This window comes from Trachypithecus francoisi, unplaced genomic scaffold (genome assembly GCF_009764315.1).
Source record: "Trachypithecus francoisi isolate TF-2019V2 unplaced genomic scaffold, Tfra_2.0 Lachesis_group14, whole genome shotgun sequence".
Taxonomy (NCBI): domain Eukaryota; kingdom Metazoa; phylum Chordata; class Mammalia; order Primates; family Cercopithecidae; genus Trachypithecus; species Trachypithecus francoisi.
Window position 1 is genome coordinate 59166512 of NW_022681459.1, and position 17679 is coordinate 59184190.

At 47.6% G+C, this 17679-nt stretch overlaps 1 protein-coding gene and 2 pseudogenes across 3 annotated transcripts in view; all 3 read left to right on the forward strand.

Annotated features, from left to right (window-relative positions):
- The window catches only part of ARFGAP3 (ADP ribosylation factor GTPase activating protein 3), a 71214-nt gene that overhangs the window by 355 nt on the left and 53180 nt on the right, over positions 1-17679 (forward strand). For both annotated transcript variants that reach the window (XM_033233720.1, XM_033233721.1), the window contains exon 2: positions 10698-10816. In XM_033233720.1, the coding sequence (XP_033089611.1) occupies positions 10698-10816 (119 nt within the window). The remainder of the gene's footprint in view (positions 1-10697; positions 10817-17679) is intronic.
- LOC117096369 lies at positions 3050-3657 on the forward strand (annotated as a pseudogene).
- LOC117096370 lies at positions 16718-17248 on the forward strand (annotated as a pseudogene). Its single transcript, XR_004442466.1, has one exon. The product of XR_004442466.1 is annotated as a 60S ribosomal protein L23a-like (transcript).

Here is a 17679-nt window from a genome sequence, read left to right on the forward strand (position 1 = left end):
GTGACCGTGGCGTGGGAGGCGGGGCCGGCGCGGCCTGTGACACGTCGCACTGTGGGGCCGCGGCAGCCTGGCCGGGCCCGGGCGGGCGGGACCGGGCAGCTGGGAGGCCCGGGTGGGAGACCGGAGCGCGGGGGTTCTCACGCGGGCCGGGGAGCGTTCCCGGGGGCGACGGCGCGGGCACACCCCCCAGCGAGCTCTTGGGGCGGGGGCGAGCACCGGGGGCTCTGAGCGGGGGCGGGGTCTTCCTCGGGGGCGCTGCGAGGAGGGGACTCCCGGCTCAGAAACCCCGGCTGCTGGCGCCGGATACGGGGAAAGCGCGGCTGCCCCCGGCGCCACCCTGGAGCTCGACCCCGCCTGTTGGAGCCGGCTAGGCTCCTCGGGCCTTGCGGTGCCTGCCTCAGTTTCTCTTCTGATAAAGCTGCCGAGTAGTCTCCGCTCTGGCTTCCAGCTTTTGCCGCTTTGGCCAGGGAGGTTCACCACAGCCTCCTGCCTCCCCTCGGCTCTCTTTGGAGATGGGGGTTTTCTTTTTTTTTTTGTCTCCAGAGACTGTTCTGTCCCTGGAACTTTTACAGCTTTGCGCAGCTGGCTGGAGGTGTTGGGGTGACTCACGCAGGGGGCTAAGGTGGCAAGTCGGGTCGGAGAGGGACCTGGAGAGTGCAAAGGGCTGTTGCGTCAGCGTGGACTCTCCCCACCCCTCCGGTGACACGAGTTTTGTCTGGTCCCCACTGTCACTTCCGAAGGGAACAGCTGTTACTGAGCATGGTCCTGAACCTCCACATGCTGGCGTAGAAAGTGTTATGTGTTTCTGTTGGTTTTAAGTCTTGATGGTACAGGGGAGCCCATATTTTTTCCAGCCTAGGTGAGGAAGGAAACAGTTTATTGGGGGTGATGTCTGATGGATGTGGGAAAGTTAAGAGAAAGGCTCCAGGAATTCTCCAGTGTCCATTTCTTCACTGTTTTCTTGATTTTCACATTTTTATTTATTTATTTATTTAGAGACAGAGTCTCACCCCGTCACCCAGGCTGAAGTGAAGTGTCTTGATTCTAGCTCACTGCAGCCTTGACCTACCCAGCCCAGGCCATCCTTTCTTCCCAGCCTCCTGATGAGGCTGAGACCACAGGGCTGCACCACCATGCCCAGCTAATTTTTATTATTAATTAATGTATTTATTTTTGTAGAGACAGGGTCTTGCTATGTTGCCCAGGCTGGTCTCAAATTCCTGGGCTCAAGCAGTCCTCCTGCCTCCCCCTGCTTTGGCCTCCCAGAGTGCTAGGATTATAGGCATGAGCCACCATGCTGGCCTTAATTTTCTTTCTTTCTTTATTTTTTTTAATGTTTTAATTTTAATTTTTTTGAGACAGAGTCTTGCTCTGTCGCCCAGGCTGGAGTGCAGTGGTGCGATCTCAGCTCACTGCAACCTCTGCCTCCTGGGTTCAAGCAGTTCGGCCTCAGCCTCCTGAGTCGCCAGAATTAACAGGCATCCACCACTACACCCAGCTACTTTTTGTATTTTTAGTAGAGACGAGGTTTCACCATGTCAGCCAGTCTGGTCTCAAACTCCTGGCCTCAAGTGATCCACCCACCTTGGCCTCCTAAAGTGCTGGGATTACAGGCATGAGCCACCGCGCCCAGCCTTGATTTTTAAATTTATATTGATGGGTTTATGAAGAGTGGGTCCTGTATAACTAGACAAGATTGGGATCTGCAGTTAGCAATGTGTAAACTATATATTTTTTGTCACCTTTATCTCAGAAACATCAACATGTATTCTCTTTGATTTAATTCAAAGATAATTTTAAATAAGAAGTCAATGTCTTTATATCAAGAGGCTTTTGAGAGATAGGCTCGTATGGTCCAAACTGCTACTTTCTAGGTATGTCACCCTTGGACAGGTTACTTGACCACTTTGTCTCTTTTTTCCTCATCTGAAAATGGGGCATGAACTGGACCTAATTCAGAGGGTTATTGTGAAGATTAAATGGAATAATCCAAGGAAAACGCTTAGAGTAGGAACTGCATATAATAGTCTTCAATAAATGGCAACTGTTTTTATTATGAAGAACACACATATGAAAAAGTTTACATTCTGTAATAAGATTAATAAAAGCAATGATCAGAAATGTTTTCTGGTAATGTTTTCCAGTAATGTGCTATGTTTCTTGGTTGAGACCTTGTATTTTATCAACTGGTTTGAAACCCTTACCTAAAAGACAACAATAGCGTTTTAAAATTGGGGTTATAAAAGAGAGCTCTAAGATACATGAGCCAGGAAAGGTAATCAAAGAAAAACAAGTTGGCTTACTTTTAGAATAAGGTATCCAATTTCTTCCTCTCATGTATGATGATTTACTCTGGATGAAAGGTCATGAGGGTCAATTTTCTTTTTCTTTCTTTTTTTTTTTTTTGAGACGGACTAGCTTTGTTGTCCAGTCTGGAGTGCCATGGTACGATCTTGGCACACTGCAACCTCCTCCTCCCAGGTTCAAGAGATTCTCTTGCATCAGCCTCCTGAGTAGCTGGGACCACAGGCATGTGCCATCAAGCATGGCTAATTTTTGTATTTTTAGTAGAAATGGAGTTTCACCATATTGGCCAGGCTGGCCTCAAACTCCTGACCTCAAGTGATCCGCCTGTCTCAGCCTCCCAAAGTGTTGTGATTACAGGCGCGAGCCACTGCACCTGGCCAAGGGTCAATTTTCTGGTTTGTGAAATCCTTCTTTGTTGCTTTACCATTCCTTACTTTTATATAGATTGGATTATTCATTCAACAAGTATTCCTCAAGCCCCTATGGTATGCTGGGCACTGTGTAGAGCATTAAAGGTATGTACACTGATGGTATGTTCCTGTCCTCTGGGAGCTTACAGTCTAGTGGATGGATGAAGGGCAGATGCAGGACAGCAGGTGGTGTGTTTTCTGCTCTGAAGCACAGTGTGGTGGAGCAGGAAGAGTGGCTCGGGGAACAGACTGCATGGGATCCAGTCCCCACTGTGGACATTTCCACTAAGGAATTACTAAGAAGTGGCCACTTCTTATCTGTCATACTTAATTCAGTAATTCCTTAGTTTTCTCTAAAATGGAGATCAAGATTTACTGCCGCTATCCCACGACCGGAAGGACTCCTCATGCTCTCTGCAGCATGGTGCTTCTGTGGCTTACAGAACAATTTGCCTTTGATGATTTTCAAGAGAGTTGTGCTGTGAGGTGGCAAAAGTATCCAGGACGCAGGATGCCAGTGCCTCAAGGAAAAAATGGTCCTTTTCGGCAATGTGTTCGGTACTGGGGGCTTGGCCCTTGTGTATTACCTCATACAGAAGACTTTTCCAGGGCTTCGTGTTACCAGTTGGCATTGGAGCAGGTGCATCCCAAGGCACAGGGTGCTCTGGGCCCTATTCTCGACATTCACTGTCTCAAACTCACCAACAAGCACAACTTCGTGGACATTGCTGATGCCAAGTTGAAGATTCCTAGCTCTGGATCCAAGTCAGAGAGCCGTCTCCATATCAGCTCATCCAGAAGTGCACCCTTCAGAGGTGGCACCTTGATGAGGTCTTCCTAGAGCCCAAGGATTGCCAGCAGATTCCTATGTTCAAGCTCAGTGGGGAGAATGGTGAAGAAGTGAAAAAGAAGTAGAGACGATCCAAAAGACCCAGCTTTCTTCTAGTCTGGCCTTCCCTCATCTCCACCATGTGCCCACCAGGGATGATGGCTCATCTGAGTGACAGACACTCCCTTAAGCCAATTTTCTGGCCACCAGTGGGATGATTGTACATGCTGGCATATGGTAATTTTGGTATAATTCTAACTTGGGCACAACGAATGCTATTGTCATTTTTTTTTTTTTTTTTTTTTTGAGACAGAGTCTCGCTCTGTCACCCAGGCTGGAGTGCAGTGGCCGGATCTCAGCTCACTGCAAGCTCCGCCTCCCGGTTCACGCCATTCTCCTGCCTCAGCCTCCCGAGTAGCTGGGACTATAGGCGCCGCCACCTCTCCCGGCTAGTTTTTTTTTTTTTTGTATTTTTAGTAGACACGGGGTTTCACCGTGTTAGCCAGGATGGTCTCGATCTCCTGACCTTGTGATCCGCCCGTCTCGGCCTCCCAAAGTGCTGGGATTACAGGCTTGAGCCACCGCGCCCGGCCCCCGCTATTGTCATTTTTAAACTGAATCAGAAAGAAACTCTTATTGTAAGATAATTTATGTGAAAGTTCTTTGTGTAAGAAAGCACATGATAAAAAGAATCAGAATTAAGAAAATGTTCATTGATTTAAAAAACAAATAAATAGACCAGGCGCGGTGGCTCATGCCTGTAATCCCAGCACCTTGGGAGGCTGAGGTGGGTGGATCACCTGAGGTCAGGAGTTCAAGACCAACCTGGCCAACATGATGAAACCCCTTCTCTACAAAAATACAAAAATTAGCTGGGCATGATGGCAAGTGCCTGTAATCCCAGCTATTTGGGAGGCTGAAGCAGGAGAATCGCTTGAACCCGGGAGGCAGATGTTGCCGTGAGCCAGATCACGCCACTGCACTCCAGCCTGGGCGACAGAGAGCAACTCCATCTCACACACACAAAAAAATAAAATAAAATAAAATAAAAAATAAATAAAATGGAGATCAAGACTAGCTACATAATTTGTGAAATGTACAAAATGAAAATGCAGGGCCCTTGTTTGAACAGTATTAAGAGTTTCGGGTCGGGCGTGGTGGCTCAAGCCTGTAATCCCAGCACTCTGGGAGGCCGAGACGGGCGGATCACGACGTCAGGAGATCGAGACCATCCTGGCTAACACGGTGAAACCCCATCTCTACTAAAAAATACAAAAAAACTAGCCGGGCGAGGTGGCGGCGCCTGTAGTCCCAGCTACTCGGGAGGCTGAGGCAGGAGAATGGCGTGAACCCGGGAGGCGGAGCTTGCAGTGAGCCGACATCTGGCCACTGCACTCCAGCCCGGGCGACAGAGCGAGACTCCGTCTCAAAAAAAAAAAAGAATTTCTGCCGACACAGTGGCTCACGCCTATAATCCTAGCACTTTGGGAGCCTGAGGTGGGTGGATCATTTGAGCTCAGGAGTTCGAGACCAGCCTGGGCAACATGGTGAAACGCTGTCTCTACTAAAAATACAAAAAATTAACCGAGGGTGGTGGCATGTGCCTGTAATCCCAACTAATCGGGCGGCTGAGACAGGAGAGTTGCTTGAACCCAGGAGGCGGAGGTTGCAGTGAACCAAGATCAAGCTACTGCACTCAAGCCTGGGCGACAGCGCAAGACCCTATCTAAAAAAAATAATAATTTCAAGATGAGGCTGGGCGTGGTGGCGCCTGTATTCCCAGCACTTTGGGAGGCCGAGGTGGACAAATAGCTTAAGCTCAGGAGTTTGACACCAGCCTGGGCAACATGGTGAAATCCCATCTCTACCAAAAAAAATAAAATTAGCCATGCATGGTGGCACGTGCCTGTGGTCCCAGCTGCTCAGGAGGCTGAGGTGGGAGGATTGCCTGAGCTCAGGAGGCAGAGGTTGAAGTGAGTCGAGATCATACCATATACTCTAGCATGGGTAACAGCGTGAGACCCTGTCTCAAAAAAAAGAAAAGAATTTCAAGATGAGACAGCAGAGCACTAAGCCAATTACACGCTCTTTTCTTCTAAGTGTGGGGCCCTCTGCGACTGCATAGATCCCACACATGACCAGGAAGCTGGCCCCGATGGGGATGACCATAGTACCTTCTGCTAGTAACCCTACTAACGAAAGCGTTGTTAGGAAGATGAAATTGGCTAAAGTGCCAACAATAGTGCCTGACTTAAACACTCAATATTAGCTGTTACTATTTGTATACTCATTATTCTCATCATTAGGCAAAACAAATTGTCAGTCAAAAGCTATTTCTTATTCATCACCGTGAGAACTGATGTTCTGCTTCAAAAGCCACATCTTGACTTTGGTTTGGGATTGCATATCAAATCAAAGCAGTCCCTGCTTCCAAAGCACAGCCTCCTGGTATAGCAGGAGGATCAAGGCAGCATTTATGGGAGCCAGACCTGTATTTCTCACCACTTCTGACCTCCACATGTCCCAGTCTCCACTTGTTAGCTCCTCTACCCCTACAAACTGCTCCACCATGTGCATTGATTTGCATTTAGTGAGCACCTGTGTTGTGCCAGGCATGGTGCCAAGTTCAAGTGAATAAGGTAGACGTGGCCCCTCCTCATGGGGCTACATTTTAGCAATCCCTTAGCTTAGGTGATGGGTCAGGAGGATGCCAAATCTGCCTCCCTCATTAGGAACCTCACTGCTCTCCTCTTGTAGCCAGTCTGGTGACCACCTTAGAAGTGATTCTCAAACTTGGCCCGCTCTGGGCTGTGTACCCAAAATCTCTGCCATCACCTCTACCAAAAACCCTTTGCATCCTGTCCTTGCTTACTAGGAAACAATCTTGTAACCAATTGTCTTGCCCACTGGACTGCTAGACTGTGGGCTCCATGTGGGCAGACTTCCTGAACCACGCTGGTATGTCCACTTGGTATGTGCCAGGTACACTTGACAGTAAGTGCACAGCAACTGATAGTTGAGTGACTAGGTGAGAAATTACAAACAGCCTGATGGGGAAGAACAGCATCTTTTGGCAGAGTCTGTCGTGTTGTTTGATGCCCCATAGAAGAGGGTTCCCCTAATGGCCATCACCACAGGACATTTGAATTTGCATGTCTTCCCCACTTCTCAGTGAGCTCTTTAAAGACTGGCACCAGTAGGGGTTCCCCTAGGATTTGCGCTGCTACTTTTTCATACCTCATCAACTGCCACATGTCTGACATACAGCAGGTGATCAGTAAACACCGAAGTGAATCCCCTGGCCTCTTTTTGTGTCATTTGTCTTGTCACTCCATCCCCATTATTCAATGTGCCATCAGTGTAAGCGTATCGTGGTGAGGGGCTTTAGAAAACCCACTCGTATTTCCCCTCGAGACCAGAAGCCAGATTTTGCTTGATAATGATAGATTGGACAGCCTTCATGTAAGTGGTTCTGCCTATAAATTATCTTTTTTTACATTTATTTTTTAATTTTTTATTTTTTATAGCAGGGTCTCACTGTTGCTGAGGCTGGAGTGCAGTGGAGTGATCTCAGCTCATTGCATCCTCCGCCTCCCAGGCTTAAGCGATCCTCTCACCTCAAACTCCTGAGTAGCTAGGACTACAGGCGTGTTCCACCACGCCGGCTAATTTTTTTTAATTTTTTTGGTAGAGGCAGGGTTTCGCCACGTTGCCTAGGCTGGTCTCAAACTCCTGAACTCAAGCGATCTACCTGCCTTGGCCTCCCAAAGTGCTAGGATTACAGGTGTCAGCCACTGCACCCAGCCTATGTATCTAATTATCTAATACATTTTTTTTTTCCTGCAGAAAGATTAAAAACAATTCTATTGGAGGATTTTTTTTCCTATTCTGAGTTTAATGAACTATAAATACTACTTTCCACAACAAGCACTGTGTATTTTATGGGCCCAGCACACTTTCCATGTGTGACTCTGCTCGTTAGCACTGTATTTTAAAATACTTTTATGCTCCTGTTGGTGAAGAATGTTGGACTTCAGTGTCAATGTTGAAGGGGCAAGTAATAATGTTTGAGCTGGCAATAAGTTTTTAAAGTTTTTCTTTAGATTAACAAATATTTACTGAATGCTTACCATACCATGGGTAAGTCTGTTTTTCAGGCTGTGTGTGAGATTTAAAAGTACACAACTATTCAACAAACACTTATTGTGCATTTACCATGTGCAGGTTCTGTGCTAGTAGACAGGAAAGCAAGGTGACATGACGGGGCCGGACGTGGTGGCTCACATCTGTAATCCTAGCGTTTTGGGAGGCCGAGCGGGCCCAAATTGCTTGAGCCTAGGAGTTCAAGACCAGCTTAGGCAACATAGCAAGACCCCTGTCTCTACAAAAGAAAAAAAGTAACTGGGCGTGGTGGCGTACACTTGTCCTAACTGCTTAGGAGGCTGAGGTGGGAGGATGGCTCAAGGTCAAGAGTTCGAGACTGCAGTGAGCTAGGACCGTGCCCCTGCACTCCAGCCTAGGTGACAGAGCTGAGAAAAGCCATAAAGCAGCAAACTAGGACCGTGCCACTGCACTCCTGCCTTGGTGACAGAGCCAAAGAAAGCCATAAAGCAGCAAACTAGGACCACGCCACTGCACTCCTGCCTAAGTGAGAGCCAGACCTTGTCTCTTTAAAAAAAAAAAAAAAGCCATAAAGATTGGCGAAAGGGAAAGATTTTACCCCTGTAAGAGCTCTCAGGGCCCTCAGTGGGCAGGGGACATAGTCCTCGGTTATGAACATGCATCTAAGAGTTATCAAAGTGACCTGGACAGAGTGAGGTGGTGGAGGTAGAGAAGGACACAGCATTTCATAAAGGAATATCTCTCTGTATTAGTTATCTATTGCTGTGTATCAGATCGCCCCCAACTTAGCATATGAAACAACAGATAGTTCTGAGGGTCAGGAATTTGGGGTGACTTAGCTGGCTGCTTCTGACCCAGGGTCTTTCATGAGGCTGCTGTCAAGCTGTTGGCCAGGGCTGAGGTCATCTGGGAGCTTACATGGTGGTTGCAGGCCTCCTCTCCTCGCTGGCAGTTGGACCGAGGGCCTCAGTTCCTCAGCACTTCACCCTCTCCACAAAGCTACCTGAGTGTCCTCAAGACATGGCACCTGGCTTCCCCTAGAGCTGGTGATCCAAGGTGGGGAGGGAGCAGGGGGAGAGAAAAAGGGAGGGGGGGAGAGAAGAAAAAGCCATAGTGTCATTTGTAACCCAGTCTCAAAAATGCCATGGTCATTTCTGCCATACACACACACAGACACACAGATCACCTTGGTAAAGTGAGGATGGAGATTACACAGGACGTGAATACCAGGAGGTGGGTTTCATTGGGGCCATCTTGGAGTCGGGCTACCACAACTTCTTCCTCGGGCTGGGGAGAGAAGAAATACGTGCAACAGCCTGCCATCTGGTATAGCCAGTGCCAGGAAGGATGGTAGGGCTAGAGTGTTCCCAGGCAGGGCTGCTTCCCTCACTAGCATCCCTTTATATGACTGGTAGGATCCCTGCTGAGGCTTCAAGGATAAGGCATGTTTGAGATAGTAACAAACCTAAATTCTCTTCACTATGTATAGTGTGCGTTTTTAAAATATGTACATGATAGGCCAGGCAGGGTGGTTCACGCCTGTAATCCCAGCACTTTGGGAGGCCGAGGTAGGCAGATCACGAGGTCAGTAGATTGAGACTATCCTGGCTAACACGGTGAAACTCCGTATCTACTAAGTATACAAAAAATTAGCCAGTTGTGGTGGCGGGCGCCTATAGTCTTAGCTACTCAGGAGGCTGAGGCAGGAGAATGGCATGAACCTGGGAGGCAGAGGTTGCAGTGAGCTGAGATCATGCCGCTGCACTCCAGCCTGGGCGACAGAGCGAGACTCCATCTCAAAAAAACAAATAAATAAATAAAAATAAATAAATAAATTTAATAATCTGTAATATATTATATAAATCTTATAGTAAACTGGGCACAGTGGCTCATGCCTGTAATCCCAGCACTATGGGAGGCTGAGGCTGTCAGATCACCTGAGGTCAGGAGACCGAGACCAGCCTGGCCAACATGGTAAAACCCCGTCTCTACTAAAAATACTAAATTAGTCGGGTATAGTGGCACGAGCCTGTAGTCCCAGCTACTCCGGAGGCTGAGGCAGGAGAATCAATTGAACCCAGAAAGCAGAGGTTACGGTGAGCCGAGATCACACCACTGCACTCCAGCCTGGGTGACAGAGCGAGACTGTGTCTCAAAATAAAAAAATACATAATATAGTAATTAACTATACTAATTTATAATTAATAGAATTAATAGAATTATATATAATAATAAAAGAACATGAAATATGAGGCTTTTAAAAAAAACGTAGGTGAGATATTTTCTAATATTACAATCCCAAAGTTTACATTATAAGGCTAAGCAGTTTTTTTTTTTTTTTTTTTTTTGGAGACGGAGTCTCGCTCTGTCGCCCGGGCTGGAGTGCAGTGGCCAGATCTCAGCTCACTGCAAGCTCCGCCTCCCGGGTTCACACCATTCTCCTGCCTCAGCCGCCCAAGTAGCTGGGACTACAGGCGCCCGCCACCTCGCCCGGCTAGCTTTTTTTGTATTTTTTAGTAGAGACGGGGTTTCACCGTGTTAGCCAGGATGGTCTCGATCTCCTGACCTCGTGATCCGCCCGTCTCGGCCTCCCAAAGTGCTGGGATTACAGGCTTGAGCCACCGCGCCCGGCCTTTTTTTTTTTTTTTGAGACAGAGTCTCGCTCTGTCGCCCAGGCTGGAGTGCTGTGGCCGGATCTCAGCTCACTGCAAGCTCCGCCTCCCGGGTTTACGCCATTCTCCTGCCTCAGCCTCCCGAGTAGCTGGGACTACAGGCGCCCGCCACCTCGCCCGGCTAGATTTTTGTATTTTTTAGTAGAGACGGGGTTTCACCGTGTTAGGCGGGATGATCTCGATCTCCTGACCTCGTGATCCGCCCGTCTCGGCCTCCCAAAGTGCTGGGATTACAGGCTTGAGCCACCGCGCCCAGCCCAGGCTAAGCAGTTTTCAAGCTAAGTCATTTACTATATCTTATAGGATAATTTATTTGGCTAACATAAGTTAGTAACTGAATTTAGCATTTTTTTTCAGGTGTGTTTTGATTGTGGTGCCAAAAATCCCAGCTGGGCGAGCATAACCTATGGAGTGTTCCTTTGCATTGATTGCTCCGGGTCCCACCGGTCACTTGGTGTTCACTTGAGTTTTATTCGGTAAGTGAATCTTCTCTCGTTGGGGTGAAAGTGATTACATTGTTACATGGGTGGTTTTTTTTTCCCTTTTTTCTTTTCTTTTTTTGAGACAGGGTCTTGCCTTGTCACCTGTCACCTTTGCTGCAGTAGTGCCATCATAGCTCACTGGGCTCAAGCGAACTCAGCCGGTACAAAAAAATAAAAAATGTTGTGGTGTGATGATGTATAACTGTAGTCATCGTTACTTGGGAGGCTGAAGTGGGAGGATCACTTAAGCCCAGGAGTCAAGGCTGCAGTGAACTATGATCATGCTGCTGCATTCCAGCCTGGGCGACAGAGTGAGACCCTGTCTCTTAAAAAAAAAGAAAAGAAAGAAATTTAATTTTCAGTGTTGCCATACAATATTAAAAGGTGAGGCCTTTAAGAAGTGATTGAGCCCTCATGGATGGATTAATCCATTCCTGGATTAATGGGTTATCATGTGAGCGGCTTTATAGGAAGAGGAAGAGAGACCTGAGCTAGCACGCTCAGCTTTCTCACTAGGTGATGGCCTGTGCTGCCTCTGGACTCTGCAGAGTCCAGCCAGCAGGAAGGTTCTCACCAGATGTAGCCCCTTGACCTTGGACTTCTCAGCCTCCTTAACTGTAAGAAATCAACTTCTTTTCTTTATAAATTACGCAGTTTCAGGAATTGTGTTACAAGCAATGGAAAACCGATTTATGACAATTATCTTCTAATAATTCAGCAGTACGAAGTACCGACTCATGGGAGAAGGGGAATCAGGTGCTGTGGGTCTGTCCTATGTCCACCAAAGTGCAGGGTTTATGTCAATGATGAGACGCTCTCCTTGTATCAGGGCTTCACTTCCAGCGTAATCTTATAGATCTGGCTTCCAAGGACACTAATATCACAAAGCCTGAGTGAATGATTTTTAGTGGCAGTTTCAAATGTTTATAACATGAAGGTCTTTTTTCTCCTTTTATCTGAAGACTTGGGTTGCATTGGCCCCTGTGGGGAGTAAACCATCTTCTACTTCTCATACTCTACGGCGATAGCCCATATGGGGCCTGTGCAAAGCATCAGAAGACACCACCTTTGGACACACAGTCTGATGGGATAACCCCACAGGCCAGTGGGAGGCTGCACTATTTGTGAAGTGAAATAAATTGAAATAATAAAAGAAATAATGGAAAGATCCCCGGGGCTTGGAAGCCAAGCAAGGCCTGCATGTCAGCTGCCACAGGCCCTTGCCAGGACAGCTTCTGCAGGGCACCCTCAAACAGCCATGGCTTAGTCATTGCTGCCTTCCCCAGACAATCCAGAGATTTCCCTACTGCATCTTTTCTAGGGAAGGAACCAGTTAGGCTGCCCATTTGGAATTGTGGCAAGCAATCTTATATTATGACTTAAGGAATATTGAAATATTGGTACAACGTGATTATTAAGAAGGAGCATTTGTTCCTATAAGGTAAAATCTATTATAATTGTTTGTTTGTTTTTTTGAGACGGAGTCTCGCTCTGTCGCCCAGCCTGGAGTGCAGTGGCCGGATCTCAGCTCACTGCAACCTCTGCCTTCCGGATTCAAGTGATTCTCCTGCCTCAGCCTCCTGAGTAGCTGGGATTACAGGCATGTGCCATCATGTCCGGCTAATTTTTGCATTTTTAGTAGAGACAAGAGTTTCTCCATGTTGGCCAGGTTGGTCTTGAACTCCTGACCTCAGGTGATCCGCCCACCTCGGCCTCCCAAAGTACTGGGATTACCCCGGCTGAAGCTTGTTTTTAGTGTACTTTGTTTTCCAGATTGATCGTTACCAGTTAACTTACGGTAACCTTCCCTGCCCAGAGCAGGTGAAGACTAGACTCCAATACCTAGTCGCTTCTCTTCCTTCTGTCTTTACTGTGTTCTTTCCCTCCTTCTTTCTGCTAAGTCTTGCCCATTATAATCTGGCTCTTACTTCTGGGTTAAGCCATTCCAGGAAACTGGGTGGTTTTATGATGTGTTCCTCCCTGAGGCAAGGACTGACCTAGAGCTTGAGGGTGGTACAGCAGGATCTGTTTGGGCCATTGCAGGTTTAATCACTGACCTTTTAAAAGTCAGATAAATAGAACTGTATGAATCACTGTGCTTGTAAATGATTCAAAAACAACAATTCAAATTCATGACACAACCTTAGGGCAGGAGTCTAGGATTTGGGCAAGAGAAAGTCAAGGATGAGAAGGTACTCGGTATGGTTTTTGTTATTTTTAAGGCAGAGAAGAGCTATTCTTTAAATTTTTTTTTTTTTTTTTTTTTTTTTTGAGACGGAGTCTCGCTCTGTCACCCAAGCTGGAGTGCACTGGCCAGATCTCAGCTCACTGCAAGCTCCGCTTCCCAGGTTCACGCCATTCTCCTGCCTCAGCCTCCCGAGTAGCTGGGACTACAGGCGCCCGCCACCTCGCCCGGCTAGTTTTTTGTATTTTTTAGTAGAGACGGGGTTTCACCGTGTTAGCCAGGATGGTCTCGATCTCCTGACCTTGTGATCCGCCCGCCTCGGCCTCCCAAAGTGCTGGGATTACAGGCTTGAGCCACCGCGCCCGGCTATATTTTTTATTCCTAAAAAAAACTGGGGGGCCGGACACAGTGGTTCACACATGTAATCCCAGCACTTCGGGAGGCCAAGGTGGAAGGATCACTTGAGATTGGGAGTTTTTTTGGTTTTTTTATTTGCTTGTTTTTTTGTTTTTTGTTTTTTTTCTTTTAGACAGTCTCATTCTGTCACCCAGGCTGGAGTGCAATGGTACGATCTCAGCTCACTGCAAGCTCCGCCTCCTGGGTTTAAGCAATTCTCCTGCCTCAGCCTCCCAAGTAGCTGGGGTTACAGGTGTGTGCCAACACGCTCAGCTAATTTTTGTATTTTAGTAGAGACGGGGTTTCACCGTGTTGGCCAGGCTGGTCTTGGACTCCTGACCTCATATGATCCACCCGCCTCAGCCTCCCAAAGTGCTGGGATTACAGGCATGAGCCACAGCACCTAGCCGAGCCTGGGAGTTTGAGGCTGTAGTGAGCTATGATCTTACCACTTCACTTCAGTCTGGGTGACAGAACAAAGACCCTGACTCAAAAAAATAAAATAAATAAAAAATAAAAAAACACCACTAGCTAACTGGGAAAAAATCCAAGCAGTCCCAAAACATGAAGTCTTACCTCTAGAATACTTTTCCCCTCTTCTTCCCCTCCCACTGCCAGACACACACACACACGCACACACAGACACACACACAGCTTCCTGTGTGGCATGGGTGGTGTGCATGTTTAAATGGAGTTTTTTTCCTTTAACTAGAATTTCAAGTCAATAAATTTACAGAGGAAAAATAATTTATAAGTTACGGCTTTTGGCCGGGCGCGGTGGCTCAAGCCTGTAATCCCAGCACTTTGGGAGGCCGAGATGGGTGGATCACGAGGTCAGGAGATCGAGACCATCCTGGTGAACACGGTGAAACCCCGTCTCTACTAAAAAATACAAAAAACTAGCCGGGCGAGGTGGCGGGCGCCTGTCGTCCCAGCTACTCGGGAGGCTGAGCCAGGAGAATGGCGTGAACCCGGGAGGCGGAGCTTGCAGTGAGCTGAGATCCGGCCACTGCACTCCAGCCTGGGTGACAGCGCGAGACTCCGTCTCAAAAAAAAAAAAAAAAAAAAAAAGTTATGGCTTTTGCCAAGCAAAAGGGGGAAGGCAGATTAACAATATATGGGGAGGGCAAGCTGCATTGGCTGCTAACTGCTCCCACAGCGGACCTGATTGAACTGACCTCTGCCCCTTTTCACCTCCATTGCTGGGATCTACATATTTCAGTCTGCGCTTCCCTCTAGCTCTGTTTCTTCTCAAGTTTGCCATTATGTATTTCATGAGCTTATTAAAGGTGAATGGGATCCCTGCATCTATCTTGTTGGCATGGGGTTAGGGACAGGCTTAAATACAACGTAAATAAGAAGATGGACTGCAAAGTTATGTATCAGAGTTGGAAACTAAGTCCTGTGCCCACTTCTGGTTGGAAAATTAGGCAAAGTTTAAAAGAGGTAACGTTTGCGATGAACTTGGAAGGTTTGGTGAGGTTTTGATAATGGAGACAAGGCTGGGCATGGTGGCTTGTGCCTGTAATCCCAGCACTTGGGAGGCCCAGGTGGGAAGATAGCTTGAGCCCAGGAGTTTAAGACCAGCCTGGGCAACATAGTGAGACCTCATCTCTACAACAACAAAAAAAGATAATGGAGACAAGGGAGGAAATATTGAGGTCAGCGCTCAGACCTTCAGATACAGAAGTAGGAAAAAGCAAAATACCTCGTAATGAGTTTTTGTATGCATAGGAAAATAAAGAGACGTGAGAGTGAAAGGAGAGGATCTGTGTCATATTGTGGAGCTCCTTAGCTTCCAGGCTGGGAACTAATACTCACTCCTGAGGCCCTGCACGTGTGAGGCATGCAGGGAGGCTGACTTAGCCTGGGCAGAACAGGAGACAACGTCAGGAACAGGTGAGGATGCAGGAGCTGGGATGCAATGGGGGAGGGCAAATCTGAGCTGTCCTTTCCTGGCCTTGGGTGTGTTCCTTACCTCTAAATGTCTTACTTTCCTTCTCTTGAAAGTGAGGGTAAGAATACTAGGACCTGCCATATAGGGTGTTGGCAGGAGCGAGCAAGAGAGTCCCATACAGCCTGGCACATAGTGAGCCGTAGAACACGTTGATGATGACCAGGGCAGAATCTGGGCTCCTGCTCGGTGGACACTGGGGAGAATCTTTTTATGATGTTAGTGTAGAAAGGGTCTTTAGTAGAGACGCTCTGTCACCCAGTCTGGAGTACAGTGATGTGACCTTGGCTCACTGCAACCTCTGCCTCCCAGGTTCATGACCTTATAGAGTTAATCAAACAAGTTATAAACAAAGGGCTGCTGGGAAGTAGTTACTGAGCTTGTCTATAAGTAAAACTCTAGATTAATAGTGGTATGCACCTTGGGAGGCTGAGATGAGGGGATTCCTTGAGGCCAGGAGTTCGAGACTAGCCTGGCCAACATGGCGAAACCACGTCTCTACTAAAATTATGAAAATTAGCCAGGCGTGGTTCCGCACGCCTCTATTCCCAGCTACCTCTGGAGGCTGGGGCACAAGAATTCCTTGAATCCAGAAGGCAGAGGTTACAATGAGCTGAAATCGCATCACTGCACTCTAGCCTGGGTGACAGAGTGAGACTCTGTGTCAAAAAAAATAAAAGGTATGGTTCACTGGGCATGGTGGCTCACACCTGTAATTCCCAACACTGAGAGGCTGAGGTGGGAGGATTGCTTGAGCTCAGAAGTTCTAGACAAGCTTGGGCAACACAAGACCCTATCTCTATTAAAAAACAACAAAGAGGCCGGGTGCGGTGGCTCAAGCCTGTAATCCCAGCACTTTGGGAGGCCGAGACGGGTGGATCACAAGGTCAGGAGGTCGAGACCATCCTGGCTAACACAGTGAAACCCCGTCTCTACTAAAAAATACAAAAAACTAGCCGGGCGAGGTGGCGGGCGCCTGTAGTCCCAGCTACCCAGGAGGCTGAAGCAGGAGAATGGCGTGAACCCGGGAGGCAGAGCTTGCAGTGAGCTGAGATCCGGCCATTGCACTCCAGCCTGGGCAACAGAGCGAGACTCCGTCTCAAAAAAAAAAAAGGCCAGACACGGTGGCTCATGCCTGTAATCACAGTACTTTGGGAGGCCAAGGTAGGTGGATCACCTAAGGTCAGGAGTTCAAGACCAATCTGACCAACATGGAGAAACCCTGTCTGCTAAAAATACAAAAATTAACCGGGCGTGGTGACACATGCCTGTTATCCCAGCTACTCGGGAGGCTGGGGCAAGAGAATCGCTTGAACTCAGGAGGTGGAGGTTGCAGTGAGCCAAGATCGTACCATTGCCCTTTCACAAGATGGCGCCGAAAGCGAAGAAGGAAGCTCCTGCCCCTCCTAAAGCCGAAGCCAAAGCAAAGGCTTTAATGGCCAAGAAAGCAGTGTTGAAAGGTGTCCACAGCCACAAAAAAAAGAAGATCCGCACGTCACCCACCTCCCGGCGGCCCAAGACACTGCGACTCCGGAGGCAGCCCAAATATCCTCGGAAGAGCGCCCCCAGGAGAAACAAGCTTGACCACTATGCTATCATCAAGTTTCCGCTGACCACTGAGTCAGCATGAAGAAGATAGAAGACAACAACACACTTGTGTTCATTGTGGATGTTAAAGCCAACAAGCACCAGATTAAACAGGCTGTGAAGAAGCTCTATGACATTGATGTGGCCAAGGTCAACACCCTGATTCGGCCTGATGGAGAGAAAAAGGCATATGTTCGACTAGCTCCTGATTACGACGCTTTGGATGTTGCCAACAAAATTGGGATCATCTAAACTGAGTCCAGCTGCCTAATTCTAAATATATATATATATATCTTTTCAACATAAAAAAAAAAAAAAAAAAAAAAAAAGATCGTACCATTGCACTCCAGCCTGAGCAACAAGAGCAAAACTCCGTCTCAAAAAAAAAAAAAAAAAAAAGCCAGGCATGGTGGCTACCATCTACTTGGGAGGCTGAGACAGGAGGATTCTTGAGCAATCCTGGTTGAGGCTGCAGTGAGCTGTGATCACACTACTCTATTCCTAGGTGACGGAGTGAGACCCTGTCTCAAAAAGAAAGAAAGAAATTAGTAAATATAAGGGCAGCACACAGGAAAGTTTTGGTGCACCTAAATCTTCTTTTCTTTCTTCCTTGCCCGTTTTTGTAAAAGGTATTCTACGTATACGCATTCTAAAATAGCCACATTCCTTTACAGTTAGTGTAAGGCAAGCTATTACTGAATAACAGCCTCTGCTTTTTGCTCATTTCTGTGGATT